We start from the raw sequence: 19,898 nt of genomic DNA, 5'->3' as shown, positions 1-19,898 counted from the left end.
TCTCTAAGGAGCAAGAAAGTTAATTTGGTTACTGCATTGAAAGCTAATGTCACATCTTACTTTACAGACTGTAGCATCAATTGAAGAAAGGACCAGACCAAATCTTTCAAAAACCCTGAAGGGTAAGTATAAGATGTTAGAGTTCTCAGAATTTCATGAACTTCTCCCATGTTTAACATGTTGCTGTGTTTACCATTTGATAAGCTATCTTTTTAAATAGTTAAGCACAAGTGTTGCAAACATCAATCTTGAGCTTTCAGCATTTCTTGATGCTTCCTGTTACTAATCTTCTGGCTTCCTGAAAAGTAAACATCCAGAAGCAAGTAAGTATGTAAAAGCCTCTTTAAAAGCTGATGTATTGCTGAATATCTCAGTAATGTATTCACGTAGAGTACTAATGCGGAGGATGTTGAGAGCTAGAGAATAGGAGATAAAATAACAAAGTTGTGTTTCTCATTTTGCCACAGAATTTTTGCATCCACATTTTCCGATTAAATAAACTGCTTCTATCTGGGGAGGGGTTTTGATTTTTAAGCTGTTTCAGTGTGCCTCATACTGTTTGAAGCATCATGAATATAATACCACCAATCCTCCAGCAGTCATGTAATATCCTGGGGGAGGCAGAAAAGCAGCTTATAAAATCATGTGCAATTAGGCGGGGGGAAAATTGGTAAATTCCTCTGAAACTCTTCAGTGTGAAACTAATCCAAGAGGCCACTGGTGACCATGCTTGTTCTACCTGGTTTTCATCTGTCTTTTATAAAATATGATGTGTTTCCAGTGAAGAACTGGCCCAGCTCCCCTTAGAAGGTATGCAGAGAGTCAACATTCATCGCACGCACTGATGACCTATACAATAGGTCTGCTATTCTCTGGAAAAGGAGTTGTGTAACATCTAACTTAGCTCTACCCTTGTGTAACTTTTCATATGATCCATAGTTTTCCCCGGTCTAACCAAAGGAATAAATCTAGCCCTTCCAAAAGCTTTTCTAAGTAGAGAATGATTAGAATCTATAATGCACTGGCCGAAAGAGTGGTGAAGGCTGATTCAATCGTGGCTTTCAAAAGAGAGATAGATCATTATCTGAAGAGGAAAAATTTGGAGGGCTACGGGGAAAAGGCAAGGGAGTAGCACTAGGTATAATGCTTTTGCAGAGAGACGGCACAGTCATGAAGGCCTCCTTCTGTGCTGTCATCATCCAATGATTCTTTATAACTCCTATCTAATCACTCTGACCTTTACTATTACAGACAGGGTCGAGAGAGAACGGAAACCCTTGTGCCCTTTCCCTTACTGCTTCTAATCAGTGTGCTTTTACACACTTAGACAGACACCTTTGTATGTCTGTGTGTGTGTGTTTGTCTCTGTCCCCTTGTATGTGGTCAGTGCTTTTATGGGTTTAAATACAGATTAATTTTTGACATATACACCCTGAACATTACGTCACTCATGCACACAAGAAAGATAGTTAAAGAGAATAGTGCACCTTTATAAGTTGTGAACTATGAACTTTTGTTTACATGTTTGGCATATTGTAGGGAAAACAATCATTGTGGGCCTGGTAAAGAGGTGCTTTATTCCGAAACAGTAGTTCAGGTGGTTTCATTAGCCAGAGTTGTATATCAGGATTATTGCAGGATTCCCTTGAGATGGATGGTCAGTAGGCTGCACAGTCACTTGTAGATTTTCTTATCAGGTGGTTAGGTTTCTTTACAGGTGGACTTAGATTTGGAATCAGGCTGGAAGGCTTTTAAGATATAGCAGCCTCCAAGTTTAAAAAGGCTTTGGTTTACTCCTTTGGTCTACAGCTGGTATTCTGCAGTGGCATTCCTTGCCGATTGCCTGTTTCTCTCTCATTCTTGGGATAAGAAATGATTTTTGGTATTGGAGGCCAGTTTTGGTCCCATGGTCAATCGTTATTGTCCACCCAGAATGGTTTAAAGCCAAAATCCATTGCTGTACAGTGGAGATAGATGATGGCCATTCACACCTCCTTGTGGTTAACTGGTTTTCTGCAATTCTCTTTTGTTAAATTGCAAGCCTGGACCATGAAACCTGGAAGTCCATTGATTTTCAGTTTGGAGTAAACCATGAGCAATGGCAGGTGTGAATCCACAGAGGACTTCTGTCTGAGTATGTTCATTCAAGGGGGAGACCCCCACCCAGGGTGATTCAATTAGGAACTTTCCGGAAGCTTAAGGTAGCCTGTGTTGAATTTGCAAAAGTCATCTGACCCTTGACAGTCATCTTGGCCACCTTGCTAATGTCCATTTATAAAGAATAAAAGACAGTTCAGGAAGCTTCCAGATGGACGTAGTCCGTTTCTGACGTTATGAATGGGACATGCCTTCACTAGCCATAACGTTATGCATCCCTTAAAATGAATAGACTCCACTTTTATTTTGTTTCTCTGAATAATTAAGTTTGTTTAAGCTAGGAATCATTCTTGTGGCCCTTTGAAACTTTTCCAAAAATGTGCATCACCCACCTTTTTGGGAACAAAAACTGACATACTGTTTTAACTGTGATCTAGTCATGGTCTTGTAGAAAGACAAAATAGTGTGTTGTGTTTTGTGTTAGATAATTTTATTAATACAACCTAATTCACTAAAACCCTTTTTTTCTTTCAGCTGATCTCAGCTCTGTTCTATGTAAAGTGTTGGTCCTGAGCCATTCCTAGTGCTATTTTAGCAATTCCACTGTTGACTGCCCCAATATTGCAGTCTCTAAGCAACCTCCTGGTAACTTGCTCGTTCTGCATGTGTGATTTGACGGAGTGTTGACAAGGTGCTCAACTGTTAAGGTAGATAATGACCCCAGCAATGCCATATCAATTCCAGAAGAGGTCATGGGTTAGTGCTACAGTTTGGGAATTCTGACTAATTTCCTCCCTCCCTAGTCCTAATAAAAAGCTGTGATTTACTGTAGTATGTGAATGAATTGAAATTTCTTAAGCAATTGGAGTGATCTTTACAAGCACTTAAACTGCTTTTTATTAAATATTAAATAATAAACTCATGTTCTCACGAACCATCAGTCGAGTATTAGCAGTCTTTGTACTACACACCCCATCTGTTTCCTTAATTCCCTCAGGGAATGGAAACCTGCTACCCTTACCTTGTCTGACCTACCTGTGACTCCAGACCCACAGCAATATGATTGACTCTTAATTGCTCTCTGAAATAGCCTAACAAGCAACTCAGTTGTATTGATCTGCTGTAGAAAAGTTGACTAAGAATAAAACCGGACAGCCTGCCTCTCTTGACCTAGGCAACGAAAACTACAAAGACCTGCCTGGTCGCCCCTTTAAAATTCTCCTCATGAATATCTCAGGACTTGTGGCAAAATCGGGAGAGCTGTCCCACAAACAAGACAAGCAACTGCCTGACTTAGTCATACTCACCGAATCACACCTCACAGCTAATGTCCCAGACTCCTCTGTCACCGTCCCTGGGTACGCCCTATCCTACCAGTAGGACAGACTCATCAGAGATGCTAGCACAGTGGTATGCACTCAGGAAGCAGGAGCCCTGATAGTCCTCAACATTGACTCTAGATCCTTTGAAGCCTTGTGACATCATGTCAAACGTGGGCACAGAAATCTGATTTTTAAAATGTATTTATTTGTTCATGGGATGTGGGTGTTGCTAGCTAGGCAATCATTTATTGTCCATTCCTTGAGAAGGTGATGGAGAGCTGTTGTCTTCAACTGCTCCAGTCCACGTAGGTATACCTATAGTGCTGGTAGGAAGGGAGTTCCAGGATATTGACCCAGCAACAGTGAAGGAAAGGTGATATCGTTCCAAGTCAGATTGGTGTGTGGCTTAGAAAGAAACTTACAAGTGGTGATGTTCCCATGCATCTGCTGACCTTGTCTTTTCTCATTGTACAGGTCACAAATTTAGAAAGTGGTGTCAAAGGAGTCTTGCTGCAGTGCATCTGTAGATGGCACATACTGCTGCTACTTGCATTGGTGGTAGAGGGAGTGAATGTTGAAGGTGCTGGTTTGGGTGCCAATCAAGTGGGCTGCTTTGCCCTGGATGATGTTGAGCTTCTTGAGTGTTATTGGAGCTACATTTATCCAGGCAAGTTGAGAATATTCTATTACACTCCTGACTTGTAGATGGTGGACAGGCTTTGGGGAGTCAGGAGGTGAGTTACTCGCCACAGAATTCCCAGCCTCTGACCTCTTGTAACCACAGTATTTATATGGCTGGTCCAGGCTAGGTAGATAAGACTCAAGCCAGTGGAGAGTTTCCCCCCTGGTTCAACTGACTTCAGTTTTGTCAGGGCCCTTTGATACCACATTTAGTCAAAGCTGCCTTGATGTCAAGGGCAGTCCTTAACACCTCACCTCTGTAATTCAACTCTTTTGTCCATGTTTGGACCAAGACTCTATTGAGGTCAGGAGCTGAGCGGCCCTGGCAGAACCTAAACTGAGCAACAGTGAACAGGTTATTGCTGAGTAAGTGCAGCTTGCACTGTCGGCAACCCCTTTCATTGCTTTGCTGATGATTGAGTAGATCATCATGGGGCCATAATTGGTCATGTTGTATTTGTCCTGCTTTTTGCAGATTGCCACTTGCTGCCCTTCCTCAGTTGATGAATTAATACCCTTCCATGTTGAAGCTCCAATTGGAAGAAGGACTGAGGCGCAGCAGGGGCACTCTGGGTGAAAGACTTCAATGTCCATCACTAAGAGTGGCTCAGTAGCACCACTACTGACCAACGCCTGAAGGATTTATCTGCGACAGCTAGTGGGCAAACCAGCAAGAGGGAAAACCCTACTTGATCTCATCCTTACCTAACTCTCGGTCACAGATCCATCTGTCCATGACAGTATTGTTATGCTGCAGAATTGTACTCCTCCATAATCTCTAATCTCATGGCCTGGCACATACTTCACTCAACCATTACCATCAAGCCAGGAGAGCAACCCTGATTCAATGAGAGGGGTAGGAGAGCATGCCCAGAGCAGCCAGCCGGACCTAAAAGTTAGATGCCAATCTTGTGAAGCTACAACACAAGACTACTTGCAAGCTAGACAGAAGAAGCAGTATGCAATAGATCGAATTGAGCAATCCCACAAGTAATGGGTCAGATCAATGCTCTGCAGTCTTGCCACATTCGGGCGTGAATAGTGGTAAATAATTAAGGATCAAACCTGAGGAGAAGGCTCCATAAACATCGCTATCATCAATTGGGAGCCCGGTATGTTAGTGAAAAAGCACTTGCAACCATTTCAGCCAGAAATGTAGTGTGTATGATCCATCGCTGCTTCCTTTTGAGGTCTGCAACACCACATATGTCAGTGTTCAGCCAATTCGGTTCATTCCACGTGGTGTCGAGCACAGCTGGAGGCCTTGAATACAGCAAACCCATTGGGCCCTGATAATATCCTGATTGTAGTCCTAAAGACTTGTGCTTCAGAATTAGTTGCGCCCTGGGCCAAGCTGTTGAAGTACAGCTGGCATCTAATGCATTATGTGGAAAATTGCTAGAGTATGTCCTACAAAAACTAGAATAAATCAATCTACTCTCAGTTGTCAGCTAAGTGATGGAAGGTGTCGATGGAACGTACTTGGCAATAACCTCATTGATGCACAGATTGTTCCACCAGGCCTGCTTGGCTCAGGAATTCATTACAGCCTTGGCCCAACCATGGGCAAAAGAGCTGAATTCCAGAGGCGAGAGTGACTGTCCTTGACATCAAGGCAGTATTTGACTAATTGTGACATTAAGGAGCCCTAGAAAAATTGAAGTCCGTGAGAATCAGGGGAAGAAATCTGCACGGGTTGGAGACAGGCCCAGCACAAAGGGCAATTAGAAATGAGCAACAAATGCTCGCCTTGCCAGAAACACTCACATTTCATGTGAGAGTATTTAAAACAAGGTGGTGGTTGTTGGATGGCCAATCATCTCAGCCCCAAAACATTGCTGCAGGGGTTCCTCAGTGTAGTGTCTTCGACCTACCCATTGTTATGATGTGTGCCAGGAGGATCAAATCCACGAGGGAAACTTGGTTGCTCTCTCACAATGGTTTTGCAATTTGTATTTATTATGAGATGCACGCACTAAATTCAGAAGTAATAAGTCCACCAAGACCTTTAGAAATTTTTAAAAATTAAATTAAAATACTTAATAACAAAATAAAAGATTTGAAGCACATACATAAGACTACAATTACTACTATAATAACTCCTAAAATTCCTAATTAACCTGACCCCCAGTTACACACCCTTTAAGGCAATGGTCCGAAATAGATTTTAGATTTAAAGCAGACTCAGCAAGTTAACATAATACCCTCGACAGTGGAGTTCCAAATGGCTTTTCTCTAACTCCAGCTTTGTAAGACAGCAGACTTATGCCCAAATGCTGGAGGCTTCGTTAAGGCTATTTCACACACTCCTGTTAGTTCTTACATGGCCTTCCCCTTCCACATGATCTTTCATTCTCCTTTATATCATTGGCATGTCAAGCACCTACCTTCTCTTGATGGTTGAAACTTGTAGTCCACTTGACTTCAAATGTAATTAAATCACACACAGACAGACCAAACTATACTTACCCCCATAAGCCTACTTCACAATAAACCAGAAAAATGTTATGAACATTATTATACTTTAATGACACCAACTTCAGCTGCTTCATCAATGAACTTCCCTCCAGCATAAGACCAGAAATGGGGATGTTTGCTGCCTCTAAAGTGTTCAGTTCCATTCACAGCTCCTCATATTGAAACAGTTTTGGTCTGCATACAGCTAGATCTGGACAACATTCAGGCTTGACTGACGAGGAGCAAGTGACATTTGCACTACACAAGTGCCAGACAATGACTATCCCCAACAAGAGAGAATCTGAACCATTTACCCTTGACATTCAATGGCATTGCTATCACTGAATCACCCACCATCAACATCTGGGGGTGGGGTGGTTTCCGTTGACAAAAACCTAACTGGGCCAGCCATGAAAATACTGTGGGTACAAGAACAATTCAAAGAGTGGAAATTCTGTGGCCAGTAACTCATCACCTGACTCCCCAAAGCCTGTCCACCAACCACAAGGCACAAATTAGCAGTTTGATAGAATACACTCCACTTGTCTGAATGAGTGAAGCTTTTTTTAATTCATTCATGGGATGTGGGTGTCACTGGCTAGGCTAGCATTTATTATTCATCCCTAATTGCCCTTGAGAAGGTAGGGATGAGCTGCTGCCTTTGAACCGCTGCAGTCCATGTGGTGTAGGTACACCCATAGTGCTGTTAGAAAGGGAGTTCCAGGATTTTGACCCAGTGACAGTAAAGGAACGGCAATGGTTAGATTCTCTCTTGTTGGAGATGGTCATTGCCTAGCCCTTGTGTTGTGTGAATGATGCTTGCCACTTCTCAGCCCAAGTTTGGATATTGTCTAGGTCTTGCTGCATTTGGACCTGGACTGTTCCAGTATCTGTGGAGTGGTGAATGGTGCTGAACATTGTGCAATCATCAGCAAACAACCCCACTTCTGACCTTATGATAGAAGGAAAGTCATTGATGAAGCAGCTAAAGATGGTTGGGCCGAGGACACTACCCTAAGGAACTCCTGCAGTGATGTCCAGGAGCTGAGATGTTTGATCTCCAACAACCACAACCACCTTCCTTTGTGCTAGGTATGACTGCAGCCTCTCAGCGGAGAGTTTTCCCCTGATTCCCACTGACTCCAATTTTGTTAGGACTCCCTGATGCCACACTCTGTCAATGCTGCCTTGATGTCAAGGGCAGTGACTCTCGCCTCACCTCAAAACTCGAGCTCAACACCATCCAAGACACAGCGGCCCACATATTTGGTGCCCCTTCTACCACTAGGTGTACTTTCACTACGTGGACTGAGCCAATTCAACAAGGTGGGCTGAACACCATCTTTCCGAAGACAATTATGGATGGCTAATAAATGCTGGCCTTGCCAACAACACTCACATGCCATGAATGGAAAAAAAAATTATTTCAGTTAATCAGAAACAGCATTGGGAATGTGTAAGAGTCACTAATCACTTTCGAGCAAACATTTGCAAATGCTTGTTTCAGTTCTCGTGAAGAATCTATTGCGTGAACCTTAAATTGAAATTATTTTTGTCTTCCAGAGTTGGGCCTTACAAATGGACAGGAACTGGCAGTGGCTGATATAACGACACCTCAAACAGTGCTTTTCAAACTCCATTTTACTACTTGACTGATTTTGAAAACAGTCTGAACAAATTGTACAAAAAATACATTTAGAAAAAATATTGATCTGTTTATCATCAGTGTACTAGATTTTGTCACTTTCTAACGGGCTTGAATTTGAAGTTATATTTGCTAGTATCGCATCAGGCCATAAATAGTTGAAAGTGCATTGTATATATTATGTTTGAAATGGAATATGAACTGAGTTGCCAATTTAAAGATATAGCAGTGGCATTGTGTATAGGAAACTGGAGCATGTGCCGTTACTGTTACTTAATTTCATGCACTGTAACTTCTAATTATTGAGTTAAGATTCATAAGAAAGCAAGAAATCATATTGTGGTTCAAAATGTATTTTTTGTGAATTTTTCAAATAAGATATTGTTCTGTGTTGCAATTTAGGTTTTATATATTTATTGAATGAAGTATTAGCTCGAACACATATATGTCCAGTTTATTTAAACTTACATTGACTAATGTCCTTAAACTTGATATTTAATTAGCCTGGAAATTAGACTTGTATTTCAAAAATAGAAAGTTATGTGCTTGCCACTTATTATCATTTTTGGCTATAAATGTTTTTAAAATGTTAAATTGTAAAGAATATTACTTTTCGCTGAAAACTTTTCTTTCCTTGTGATGTGCTGTGCAATGGAGCCCCATATCAGAAACTGTTACAACCGAGGTTTTTTGAAAATTCTAAAGTGTATACTAACTTTCATCCCTTTGCAAATTCTCCAAAAGAAGCTGCGAAAGCTATAATAAAATGAGCAATAATACTCATAATTAGGGGTTATTCATCAATCTATAACAACCACAACTTATGTTTATATAGAGCCGTGAATGTAATAAAATGTCCCAAAGCACTTCACAGGAGTATTATAATACAAAAGTTTTACCAATACATTAATGCTAAAAGGTTAGTTAAGGAAAAAGTGGGACCTATCAGAGATGAAGATGGAAACTTGTGTGTAGATGCAGAGGCTGTGGGAAGGGTTTTGAATGAACATTTTGTCTCCGTGCTTACAAAGGAAAGGGAGGATGTAGATACAGTAGTCCAGGAGGAACACTGTGAGATATTGGATGGGATGGTCATAGAGAGGAAGCACTCGAAGGGTTGAAATCCTTGAAAGTTGGTAAGTCACCAGGGCCAGATGGATTGTTTCTGAGGCTGCTGAAGGAAGTCAGGGAGGAGATAACATATGCTCTGAGGATGATTTTCCAATTTCACTAAATACCGGGGAGGTACCAGAGGACTGGAGAAATGCAAACGTAGTTCCATTGTTTAAAAAGGGATCAAAGGAAATGCCAAACAATTATAGGCCAGTTAGTCTTACATCAGTGGTGAGCAAATTATTGGAATCAATCTTGAGAGATAGGATTAATTGACATGTGGAAGGGCATGGACTAGTCAGGGATGGTCAGCATGGATTTGTTAAAGGAAGGTCTTGCCTCACAAATTTGATTGAATTCTTTGAGGAAGTGACAAAAAGGGTTGATGAAGGTAGTGCAATGGATGTGTACATGGATTTTAACAAGGCCCCACATAGATTGGTCAGGAAAGTAAAAGCCCATGGGATTCAGGGTAATGTGGCAAACTGGATAAAAGGTTGGCTTTGTGACAGGAAACAAAGGGTAATGGTTGATGGATGGCCTTGCGAATGGACAGTTGTCTCAAGTGGTGTTCCACAGGGCTTGGTGTTGGGACCTTGCTGTTTGTGTTATATATTAACGATTTGGATGTGAATGTGGTGGGCACGGTTGGGAAATTTGCAGGTGACACAAAGATTGGCCAAGTAGTAGATAGTGTAGAGGATAGCCGTAATTTCCAAAACGATGTAGATGGATTTTAACATAGAGAAGTGTGAGGTCATACATTTAGGGAGGTCAAACAGTTACAGGGATTACACAATAAATGGGAATACAGTAAAAGGGGTAGATGAAGTGAGAGATTTTGGCATACAAGTACACAGGTCCCTGAATGCAGCAGTTCAAGTAGACAAGGTTGTAAAGAAGGCATATGGAATGCTCTCCTTCACTGGTAGAGGTATAGAATATAAAAATAAGGATATAATGTTGGAATTGTATAAAATACTGGTGAGGCCACAACTGGAGTATTGTTTGCAGTTCCGGTCACTACATTACAGGAAGGACATAATAGCTCTGGAGAGAGTGCAGAGGAAATTTACAAGAATGTTGCCAGGGTTAGAAAAGTGTAGCTACGAGGAGAGATTGGATAGGTTGGAGTTATTTTCCTTAGAACAAAGAAGGCTGAGAGGTGACTTGATCGAGGTGTACAAAATTATGAGGGGAATAGATAGAGTAGACAAGATAAATGGCAGAAGGTGTAGGGGGGGACATGAAGAACATTTTTACGCAGAGGGTAGTGGGTGTCTGGAATTCACTGCCCAAGTTGGTGGTAGAGGCAGAAAGTCTAAACTTTAAAAAGTACCTGGATCTGCACCTTAAGTGCTGTAAGCTGCAGTGCTATGGGCTGGGTGCAGGAAGGTGAGATTAGAAAGGACACCTGGGTGTCCTTGGGCTGGCATGGACAAGATGGGCTGAATGCCTCCTGTGCTGTAACTTTTCTGTGGTTCTAAAATATGACCAAGCCACAAAGAAATACTGGAGAAAAATCTTGGTCAAAGAGGTAGATTGTAACGACTATGTCAAAGGAGGAAAGCATGGTAGAGAGACAGAGAAATGTAGGAAGGGTATTCCAGAGCTTGGGGCTTAGGCAACTGAAGGCACAGTCACCAATGGTGGAGCAGTTAAAATCAGGGATGCTCAAGAGGCTGGAATTAGAGGGGCGCAGATATCTCAGAGGGTTATGGGGCTGAAGGAGATTACAAAGATAGGGAGGGCCAAGCTTCTGGACAGATTTGACAGCAGGGATGAGAATTTTAAAATCAAGACCTTGTTTGATCAGGATTCAATGTAGGTCAGCGAACACTGGTGATACAGGAACAGGACTTTCTGCAGGAAAACAAGAGCAGCAGGGTTTTGAATTACCTCAAGTTTATGCAGAGTAGAATGTGGGAGACCAGCCAGGAGAGTGTTGCATTAGTCGAATCTAGAGGTAATGAAGGCACGAATGAGGGTTTCAACAGCAGATGAACTGAGATGGGGCAAAGTCAGGCAATGTTAGAGGTAGGATATATGCTGTCTTGGTGATGGCACAAATATGAGGTCAGAAGCTCGTCTTGGGGTCAAATGTGGGGTTACGAACAGACTGGCTCAATCTCACTTTCCAATGAGAGGGATGCACTCAGTAGCTGAGGAATCGAGATTGGAATGGGGTTCAAAAACAATGGCTTAAGTCTTCCCAATATTTAATTGGAGAAAATTTCTGCTAATCAAATACTGGATGTCAGAGGAGCAGTCTGATAATTTAACAACAGTGGTGGTGAGGTAGAATTGGGTGTCTTCAATGTATATGTGAAAACTAACACACTAACTTTGGGTGATGTTGTCGAGGGAAAATATGGAGATGAGAAATAGGGGGCACCAGGTAATTTCAGGAGCAGGAAGAGAAGCCCTTGAAAGTGGTTTTCCGGCTATGGTTAGATAGGTGAGCAGTCCAACACAGCTGTGTGACAGTGAAGAGGCATTGGATGAAGATGGTGTAGTCAACCGTGTCAAAGGCTGCAATAAATGGAGAAGGAAAAGGAGGGAAAGTTTCCATTTGTCGCAGTCACATATGTCATTTGTGATTTTGCAGGGGTGCAAGCCTGATTGGAAGGATTCAAACATGGTGTTCCGGGAAACATGGGGAACTGAATTGGGAGGTGATGAAACGTTCAAGGACTTTTGAGAGAGAAGGGAGATTGGAGATGGGACGGTTTGCAAGGATAGTGGGGTCAAGGGCTTTTCTTTAATGAGGAGAGGGACAATGACATCTAATTTTAAGGAGAGGGGCAACACCTGAAGAGAACCGTTTACAATACTGGCTAACATGAAGACCCAATGGGGAAGTTAAGAGATCAGTTTAGTGGGATATAGGCTCGAGGCGATGTGAGATGGATCTTAGACAAGATGAGCTCAGAGAGGGAGATAGGGAAACTCAAGGAAAGAGGGGCTCATGGAAGGGAGGGACATGGCAGAGGCAGCTGATCAGATTATATCAATCTTAACGACATGTTCGTGAGCTCCTTGCACTTGGTGGAGGGGAGAGGATTTATTAAAATAAGCGCACGTATTTGGGAAATTGTCTTATATCCTCACACTGTAGCATGCTTGAAAAGCAGTAGTTTTCTTCCTATTAAAAAAGGAACAAAAATAAAATGCTGGAATTACTCAAGGTCAGGCAACATTTTTTAATTCATTCATGGGATAAGGGTATCACTGGCTAGGCCACCATTTATTTCCCATCCCTAATTTCCCTTGAGAAGGTGGTGGTGAGCTGCCTCCTTGAGCCACTGCAGTCCATGTGGTGTAGGTACACCCACACTACTGTTATGGAGAGAGTTCCAGGATTTTGACCCAGCGACAATGAAGGAACGGTGATATATTTCCAAGCCAGGATGGTGTGTGGCTTGTAGGGGAACTTCCAGGTGGTCATATTCCCATGTGTCTGTTGCCCTTGTCTAGATCATAGCGGTCATGGGTTTGGAAGGTTCTGCCTCAGCTTTGGTGAATTCTTGCAGGGCGCCTTGTAGACGGTACACACTGCTGGCGTGGTGTATCGGCAGTAGAGGGAGTGAATGTGGATATGGTGCTAATCAAGTGGGTTGCTTTGTCTTTGATGGTGTCAAGCTGCTTGAGTGTTGTGGGAGCTGCACTCATCCAGGCAAGTGGAGAGTATTCCGACACACTCCTGACTTGTAGATGGTGGCCAGGCTTTGGGGAGTCAGGAGCTGAGTTACTCACCACAGGATTCTGAGCCTCAGACCTGCTCTTGTAGCTACCATCTGAGAAAGCAACCCACTTGATTGGCACCACATCCACAAATATTCGCTCCCGCTACCGCCGATACACCATGGCAGCAGCGTGTACCAGCTACAAGACGCACTGCAACAATTTACCAAAGCTTAGTCAGAACTTTCCAAACCCATGACCACTATAATCTGGACAGACAAGGGCAACAGACACTATTTATATGGCTAGCCCAGTTCAGTTTATGGTCAATGGTAACCCCCCCCCCCAGGATATTGATATTGGGGGATTCCATGATGGTAATGCCAATGGATGTGAAGGGACGATGGTTAGATTCTCTTGTTGGAGATGGTCATTGCCTGGCACTTCTGTGGCATGAATGTTACTTGCCACTTGTCAGCCCAAGCCTGGATATTGTCCAGGTCTTGCTGCATTCAGACATGGACTGCTTCAGTATCTGAGGAGTCGCGAATGGTGTTGAACATTATGCAATCATCAGCGAACATCCTCACTTCTGACCTTATGTTGTAAGGACGGTCATTGATGAAGTAACTGAAGATGGTTGGGTCAAGGACACTACCCTATAGTGATGTCCTGGAAATGAGATGATTGACCTCCAACAACCGCAACCATCTTCCTTTGTGCTAGGTATGACTCCAACCAGTGGAAAGTTTTCCCCCCTGATTTCCATTTACTCCAGTTTTGATAGGACTCTTTGATGCCCCGCTCTGTCAAATGCTGCCTCAATGTCAAGGGCATCTTACCTCTGGAGTTCAGCTCTTTTGTCCATGTTTCAACCAAGGCTGTAATGAGGTCAGGAGATCCTGGCGGAACCCAAACTGAGCACCACTAAGCAGGCTATTTCTAAGCAAGTGCCATTTGATAACACTGTTGATGACCCCTTCCCCCACTTTACTGATGATCAAGAGTAGACTGATGGGGCGGTAATTGGCCAGGTTGGATTTGTCCTTGTTTTTGCTACAGGACGTACCTGGGCATTTTTCCATATTGCCAAGTAGATGTCGGTGCTGTAGCTGTACTGGAACAGCTTGGCTAGGGGTGTGGTAAGTTCTCGGTCTTATAGGTCTAAAGCACAGAAAAAGGCCCTTCGACCCATCGAGTCTGCACCAGTCAAACAAGTACCTAACTATTTTAATCCCATTTTCCAGCACTAGCATCTGATCAGCCCGTCTATATCCTCCTATAATCTAAGGCTATCCACCTCACTATTTACCACCCCACCAATTTTCGTGTCATCCGTGAACTTACTGATCAACCCTCTAAAGTCTAAATCGTTTATATATACCACAAACAGCAAGGGACCCAACACCGATCTCTGTGGAACCCCACTGGACACAAGCATCCAGTCACAAAAACACCCCTCGACAATCACCCTCTGCTTCCTGCCACTAAGCCAATCCTGGATCCAATTTGTCAAATTGCTGTGGATCCCATGGGCTCTTACCTTCGTTATCAGTCTCCCATGTGGGACCTTATCAAAAGCCTTGCTGAAGTCCATGTAGACTACATCAAATGCGTTGCACTCATCTACACACCTGGTCACCTCTTCGAAAAATTCAATCATATTGGTCAGACATAACCTCCCCTTAACCAAACCATGCCTCTCCAAGTGTAGATTAATTCTATCCCTCAGAATTGCTTCCAATAGTTTCCCCACCACTGAGGAGTGCACTTCTAGAGCATAAGACTTCAGTAAAATTGCCAGAATATTGTCAGGGGCCATAGCCTTTGCAGTATCCAGTGCCTTCAGCCATTTCTTGATATCGTGGAGTGAACCAAATTGGCTGAAGACTAGCATTTGTGATGCTGGGGAACTCCAGAGGAGGCTGAGATGTATCATCCACTCAGCACTTCTGGCTGAAGATTGTTGCAAATGGCTTCAGCCTTATCTTTTGCACAGATATGTTGGGCTCCCCCATCATTGAGGATGGGGATATTTGTGGAGCCTCCTCCTCCAGTGAGTTGTTTAATTGTCCATCACAATTCACGACTGGATGTGGCAGGACTGCAGAGCTTAAATCTGATCTGTTGGTTGTGAGACCGCTTAGTTCTGTCTATCACATGCTGCTTATGCTGTTTGGCATGCAAGTAGTCCTGAGTTGTAACTCCATCAGGTTGACACCTCATTTTTAGTTATGCCTGGTGCTGGCATGTCCTCCTGCACTCTTCATTGAACCAGGGTTGATTCCCTGACTTGGTGGTAATGGTAGAGTGAGGGATATGCCAGGCCATGAGGTTACAGATTGTGGCTAAATAAAATCGTGCACTGCTGTTGGCTCACAGCGCCTCATGGATGGCCAGTCCTGAATTGCTAAATCTGTTTGAAATCTATGCCATTTAGCACGCTGGTAGTGCCACACAACAGCATGGAGGGTATCCTCAATGTGAAGACGGGACTTTGTCTCCACAAGGACTGTGTGGTGGTCACTCCTACTGATACTGTCATGGATAGATTTGGAGCAGGCACGTTGGTGAGAATGAGGTCAAGTATGTTCATTCCCTCTTGTTGGTTCCCTCACCACTTGCCACAGACCCAGTCTGGCAGCTATGTCCTTTAGGACTTGGTCTGTATTGGTGTTACTGAGCCACTCTTGGTGACAAACATTGAAGTCCCCCACCCAAAGTACGTTCTGCACCCTTGCCACCCTCAGTGCTTCCTTCAAGTAGTATTGAACATGGAGGAGCACGGATTCATCAGCTGAGGGAGGTGATAATCAGCAGGAGGTTTCTTTGCCCACGTTTGATCTGATGTCATGAGGGGTCCAGAGTCAAGTTGAGAACTCCCAAAGCAACTCCCAGCCGGTGGGACAGGACATACCCAGGGACATAATCTGTAAGGTACAATTCCATTAGTATGACTGTTGTTTGACTAGACTGTGGGACAGCTCTCCCAATTCTGGGAGTACCTTCACATGCTGCAGCAGTTCATGCTGGAGATCACTACTATCTACCCAAGGGCAAATCAGGGTTGGCAGTAAATGCTGCCCTTGCTCGTGATATCCACATCCTGTGGATGAATGTAAAAGGATAGTTTAGATGATAAATAGATTAGTGTGCATAGGAATAATGGAGAAGATAAAGGCAGCATGTGGCATATGAGAAACTATGTTTATAAAGCAGATGTACAAATACACCTGGAAAGGAGGGACTGATAAAAGTACTGTGCATGTTAAATGTTGATCAGCTTTTATAATGTGCAGCATGGCAATTCCAACATGGAAGTGTTGAAAATATAATTGCATTTAAGCAGTGCATTGTTCAAAACATATGAAAAAAAGAATTAGGAACAGAAATATTCCACTCGGCCCTTTGAGCCTGCTCTACCATTCAATAAGATCTGACTGTAAACTCATCATCACATTCCTGCCACCCCCGATAACCTTTCACCTCCTTGTTTATCAAAAATCTATCTACCTCTGCCTTAAAAATATTCAAAGACTGCTTCCACTGCCTTATCAGAAAGAGATTTCCAAAGATACACAACCATTTTAGAGAAAAAATGTCTTCTCATTTTTTTTTGCAAAAATATACTTTATTCATAAATCTTCAAAAATATTTCGAACCATTTCAATATCACCATTACAAAAATACAATCAGGTTCAACTTTTACAACATGAATCACAAGGTGTATCAGTACAAACAATGAACATTACAATCATTGGCAGACTTTCATTTTAATCTGTACAGCCCGAGGGGCTCTTTACAGTTCCCAGCCCCCCAGTGCACTGTGGCAGAAAGGTCTTAGGCAGCGACCCTTCCCCATTGCGCCTTTGTGGCTGCTGCCCCAAGCTTAACTGTGTCCCTCAGCACGTAGTCCTGGACCTTGGAATGTGCCAGTCGGCAACACTCGGTCGGGGACAACTCTTTGCACTGGAAGACCAACAAGTTTCGGGCAGACCAAAGAGCGTCTTTCACCGAGTTGATGATCCTCCAACTGCAGTTGATGTTTGTCTCGGTGTGTGTCCCTGGGAACAGCCCGTAGAGCACAGAATCCTCTGTCACAGAACTGCTCGGGATGAACCTCGACAGAAACCACTGCATCTCTCTCCAGACCTTCTTCACAAAGACACAATCTACAAGGAGGTGAACAACGGTCTCTTCCCCACCACAGCCACCTCGAGGGCAACGTGCACAGGGGGTGAGACTCCTGGCTTGTAGGAAGGATCTTACAGGGAGGGCCTTTCTCACCACCAGCCAAGCTATGTCTTGGCGCTTGTTGGAAAGTTCTGGCGATGAGGCATTCTGCCAAATGACTTTGTCAGTCTGCTCAGGGAACTAGCCCACAGGATCCACCCTTTCCTTTTCACTCAGGGCCTTTAAGACGTTACGTGCCGACCACTGCCTCATGGACTTGTGGTCAAAGGTGTTTCTCTGCATAAATTTTCCCACGAGGGACAGGTGGTACGGCACGGTCCAACTACTTGTAGTGTTCCAAGGCAGCGTGGAGAGACCCATCCTTCGTAACACTGGGGACAGGTAGAACCTCAGCATGTAGTGACACTTGGTGTTTGCGTACTGAAGGTCTACGCACAGCTTAATGCAGCCGCACACAAAGGTGGCCATCAGTATGAGGGCGATGTTGGGCACGTTTTTTCCCCCTTTACCTAGAGGCTTGTACATCGTGTCCCTGCGGACACGATCCATTTTCAACCTCCAGATAAAACGGAAGATGGCTCGGGTGATCGCCACCACACAGGAGTGTGGAATGGGCCAGACCTACGCCACGTACAGCAACAGCGAGAGTGCCTCACACCTGATGACCAGGTTCTTACCCGCAATGGAGAGGGAGCGTCGCTCCCACATACCCAGTTTCCTTTTCACCATAGACACTCGCTCCTTCCAGTTTCTAACGCATGCCCTGATCCCTCCGAACCATATCCCCAGCACCTTCAGGCCATCAGCCCTGACAGTGAAGGGGACAAAGGATCGGTCAGCCCAGTTCCCAAAGAACATGGCCTCGTTCTTCCCACGATTTACCTTGGCTCCCGAGGCCAGTTCGAACTGGTCGCAGGTGTGGATAAGTCTGTGCACCGACAGCGGATCCGAGCAGAAGACGGCGACATCGTCCATGTACATGGAGACTTTGACCTGACTGCCTCCACTGCCTGGGATCGTCACTCCTCTTATGCCCGGATCCTTCCTGATGGACTCAGCAAAGGGTTCTATGCAACACACGAAAAGAACAGGCGAGAGAGGGCAGCCCTGTCTGACTCCAGATTTAATAGGAAAGCTATCTGATTCCCACCCATTGATTGAGACTGCACTACACATGTCAGTGTAGAGCAGTTGGATCCAATTGCGAATTCCCTCCCCAAACCCCATTTTGGAGAGCACATCCACCATGTAGGTGTGCGATATTCTGTCAAAAGCCTTCTCCTGATCCAGGCTGATGAGGCAGGTATCCACACACCTGTCCTGTACATAGGCAATCGTATCCCTGAACAGCACGAGGCTGTCAGAGATCTTCCTGCCCGGCACAGTGCAGGTCTGGTCAGGGTGGATCACCAATTCCAGAGCGGATTTGACTCAATTGGCAATGACCTTGGACAGAATTTTATAGTCCACATTCAACAGTGAAATTGGTCGCCAATTTCTAATTTCCTCCCTTTCCCCCTTGTGCTTGTAGATGAGGGTGATAATGCCTTTCCTCATGGATTCTGACATACTGCCGGCCAGGAGCATACTGTCGTACACTTCTAGGAGGTCTGGGCCAATCCAGTCCCACAGAGCCGAATACAACTCCGCCGGCAAGCCGTCGCTTCCGGGAGTTTTACTCTTCTCGAAGGACTCAAGGGCCTCAGTCAGTTCGTCAGGAGTTAGCTCTTTGTCCAGACTCTCCCGTGTACTGTCATCTAAGACCTCCGTGATAGAGGACAGGAAGGATTGGGAGGCTGTTCTGTCTGTGGGCTTTACGTCATACAATCCGGCATAAAAGGATTTGCTGATCCTCAAAATGTCAGACTGTGATGACTTTACTGAGCCGTCTTCTTCCTTCAGGCTGCTGATCACAGAGCTCTCTCTGTGTACCTTTTGGAAGAAGAAACGTGAGCACGTCTCGTCCTGCTCCACGGAGCGGATTCGGGAACGTAAGATGATCTTGGAGGCCTCCGAGGCAAAGGGCGATGCTTGCTGGCTCTTCACCTCTTGGAGTTCCTCCTTGACATCGACCCCCATCGACTGCAGCCAGAGCAGATTCTGCATGTTTTTCTGGAGTCGGGATATTTCCCCCTGTTCTTTTCTAGCTTTCTGGGTGCCTTTGAGGACAAAAAACCTCTTGATGTTTCCCTTGATCGCTTCCCATCAGTGTGTCAGGGACTCAAAGTGGGGTTTCATGGTTCTCCAACCTTTGTAATCCCTCTTGAGCTCCTCAATGTTCTCTGGGGTCAGCAGTTTCACGTTTAGCTTCCATGCCCCCCTGCCAACCCTCTGGTCTTCCTCTAAGTGACAGTCAGCCAGTAGGAGGCAGTGGTCAGAGAAGAACACCGGCTTGACATCGGTGGATCTGACTGTGAATGCACGGGACACAAACAGGAAGTCTATCCTGGAATGGACAGACCCGTCAGGCCGCGACCAGGTGTATCTACGCTGCGCTCCGTCTGCAAGGTTGCTGAAGACGTTGTGCAGCTTGGCATCCTTTACTGTTTCCATCAGGGATCTGGACGTAGTGTCCAATCTGCTGTTGGCCCTGCCGGATCGTCCAGCCGCATCGATGATGCAGTTGAAGTCACCGCCCAGAATGACCGGCCTGGAGGTTGCCAGCAGCAGTGGGAGCTGCTGAAAAACCTCCAGCCGCTCAGCCC

At 44.5% G+C, this 19,898-nt stretch overlaps 1 protein-coding gene across 4 annotated transcripts in view; it reads left to right on the top strand.

Annotated features, from left to right (window-relative positions):
• uba3 (ubiquitin-like modifier activating enzyme 3) overlaps positions 1–8,988 on the top strand; it is a 44,442-nt gene extending 35,454 nt beyond the window's left edge. For 3 of the 4 annotated variants that reach the window (XM_041192192.1, XM_041192191.1, XM_041192193.1), the window contains 2 exons: positions 68–122; positions 8,121–8,988. In XM_041192192.1, coding sequence (XP_041048126.1) covers positions 68–122; positions 8,121–8,209 — 144 coding nt within the window. In that variant the 3' untranslated portion in view covers positions 8,210–8,988. Of the gene's footprint in view, positions 1–67; positions 123–2,631; positions 2,805–8,120 lie in introns of all 4 variants that reach the window. The other variant, XR_005943591.1, reaches the window with a different exon arrangement.
• Positions 8,989–19,898: the final 10,910 nt, after the last annotated feature.

The sequence above is a fragment of the Carcharodon carcharias genome, chromosome 7, assembly GCF_017639515.1.
Source record: "Carcharodon carcharias isolate sCarCar2 chromosome 7, sCarCar2.pri, whole genome shotgun sequence".
Lineage (NCBI taxonomy): Eukaryota > Metazoa > Chordata > Chondrichthyes > Lamniformes > Lamnidae > Carcharodon > Carcharodon carcharias.
Note: the sequence above shows the minus strand (reverse complement) of the source record. Positions and strands in the feature narration are given on the sequence as shown.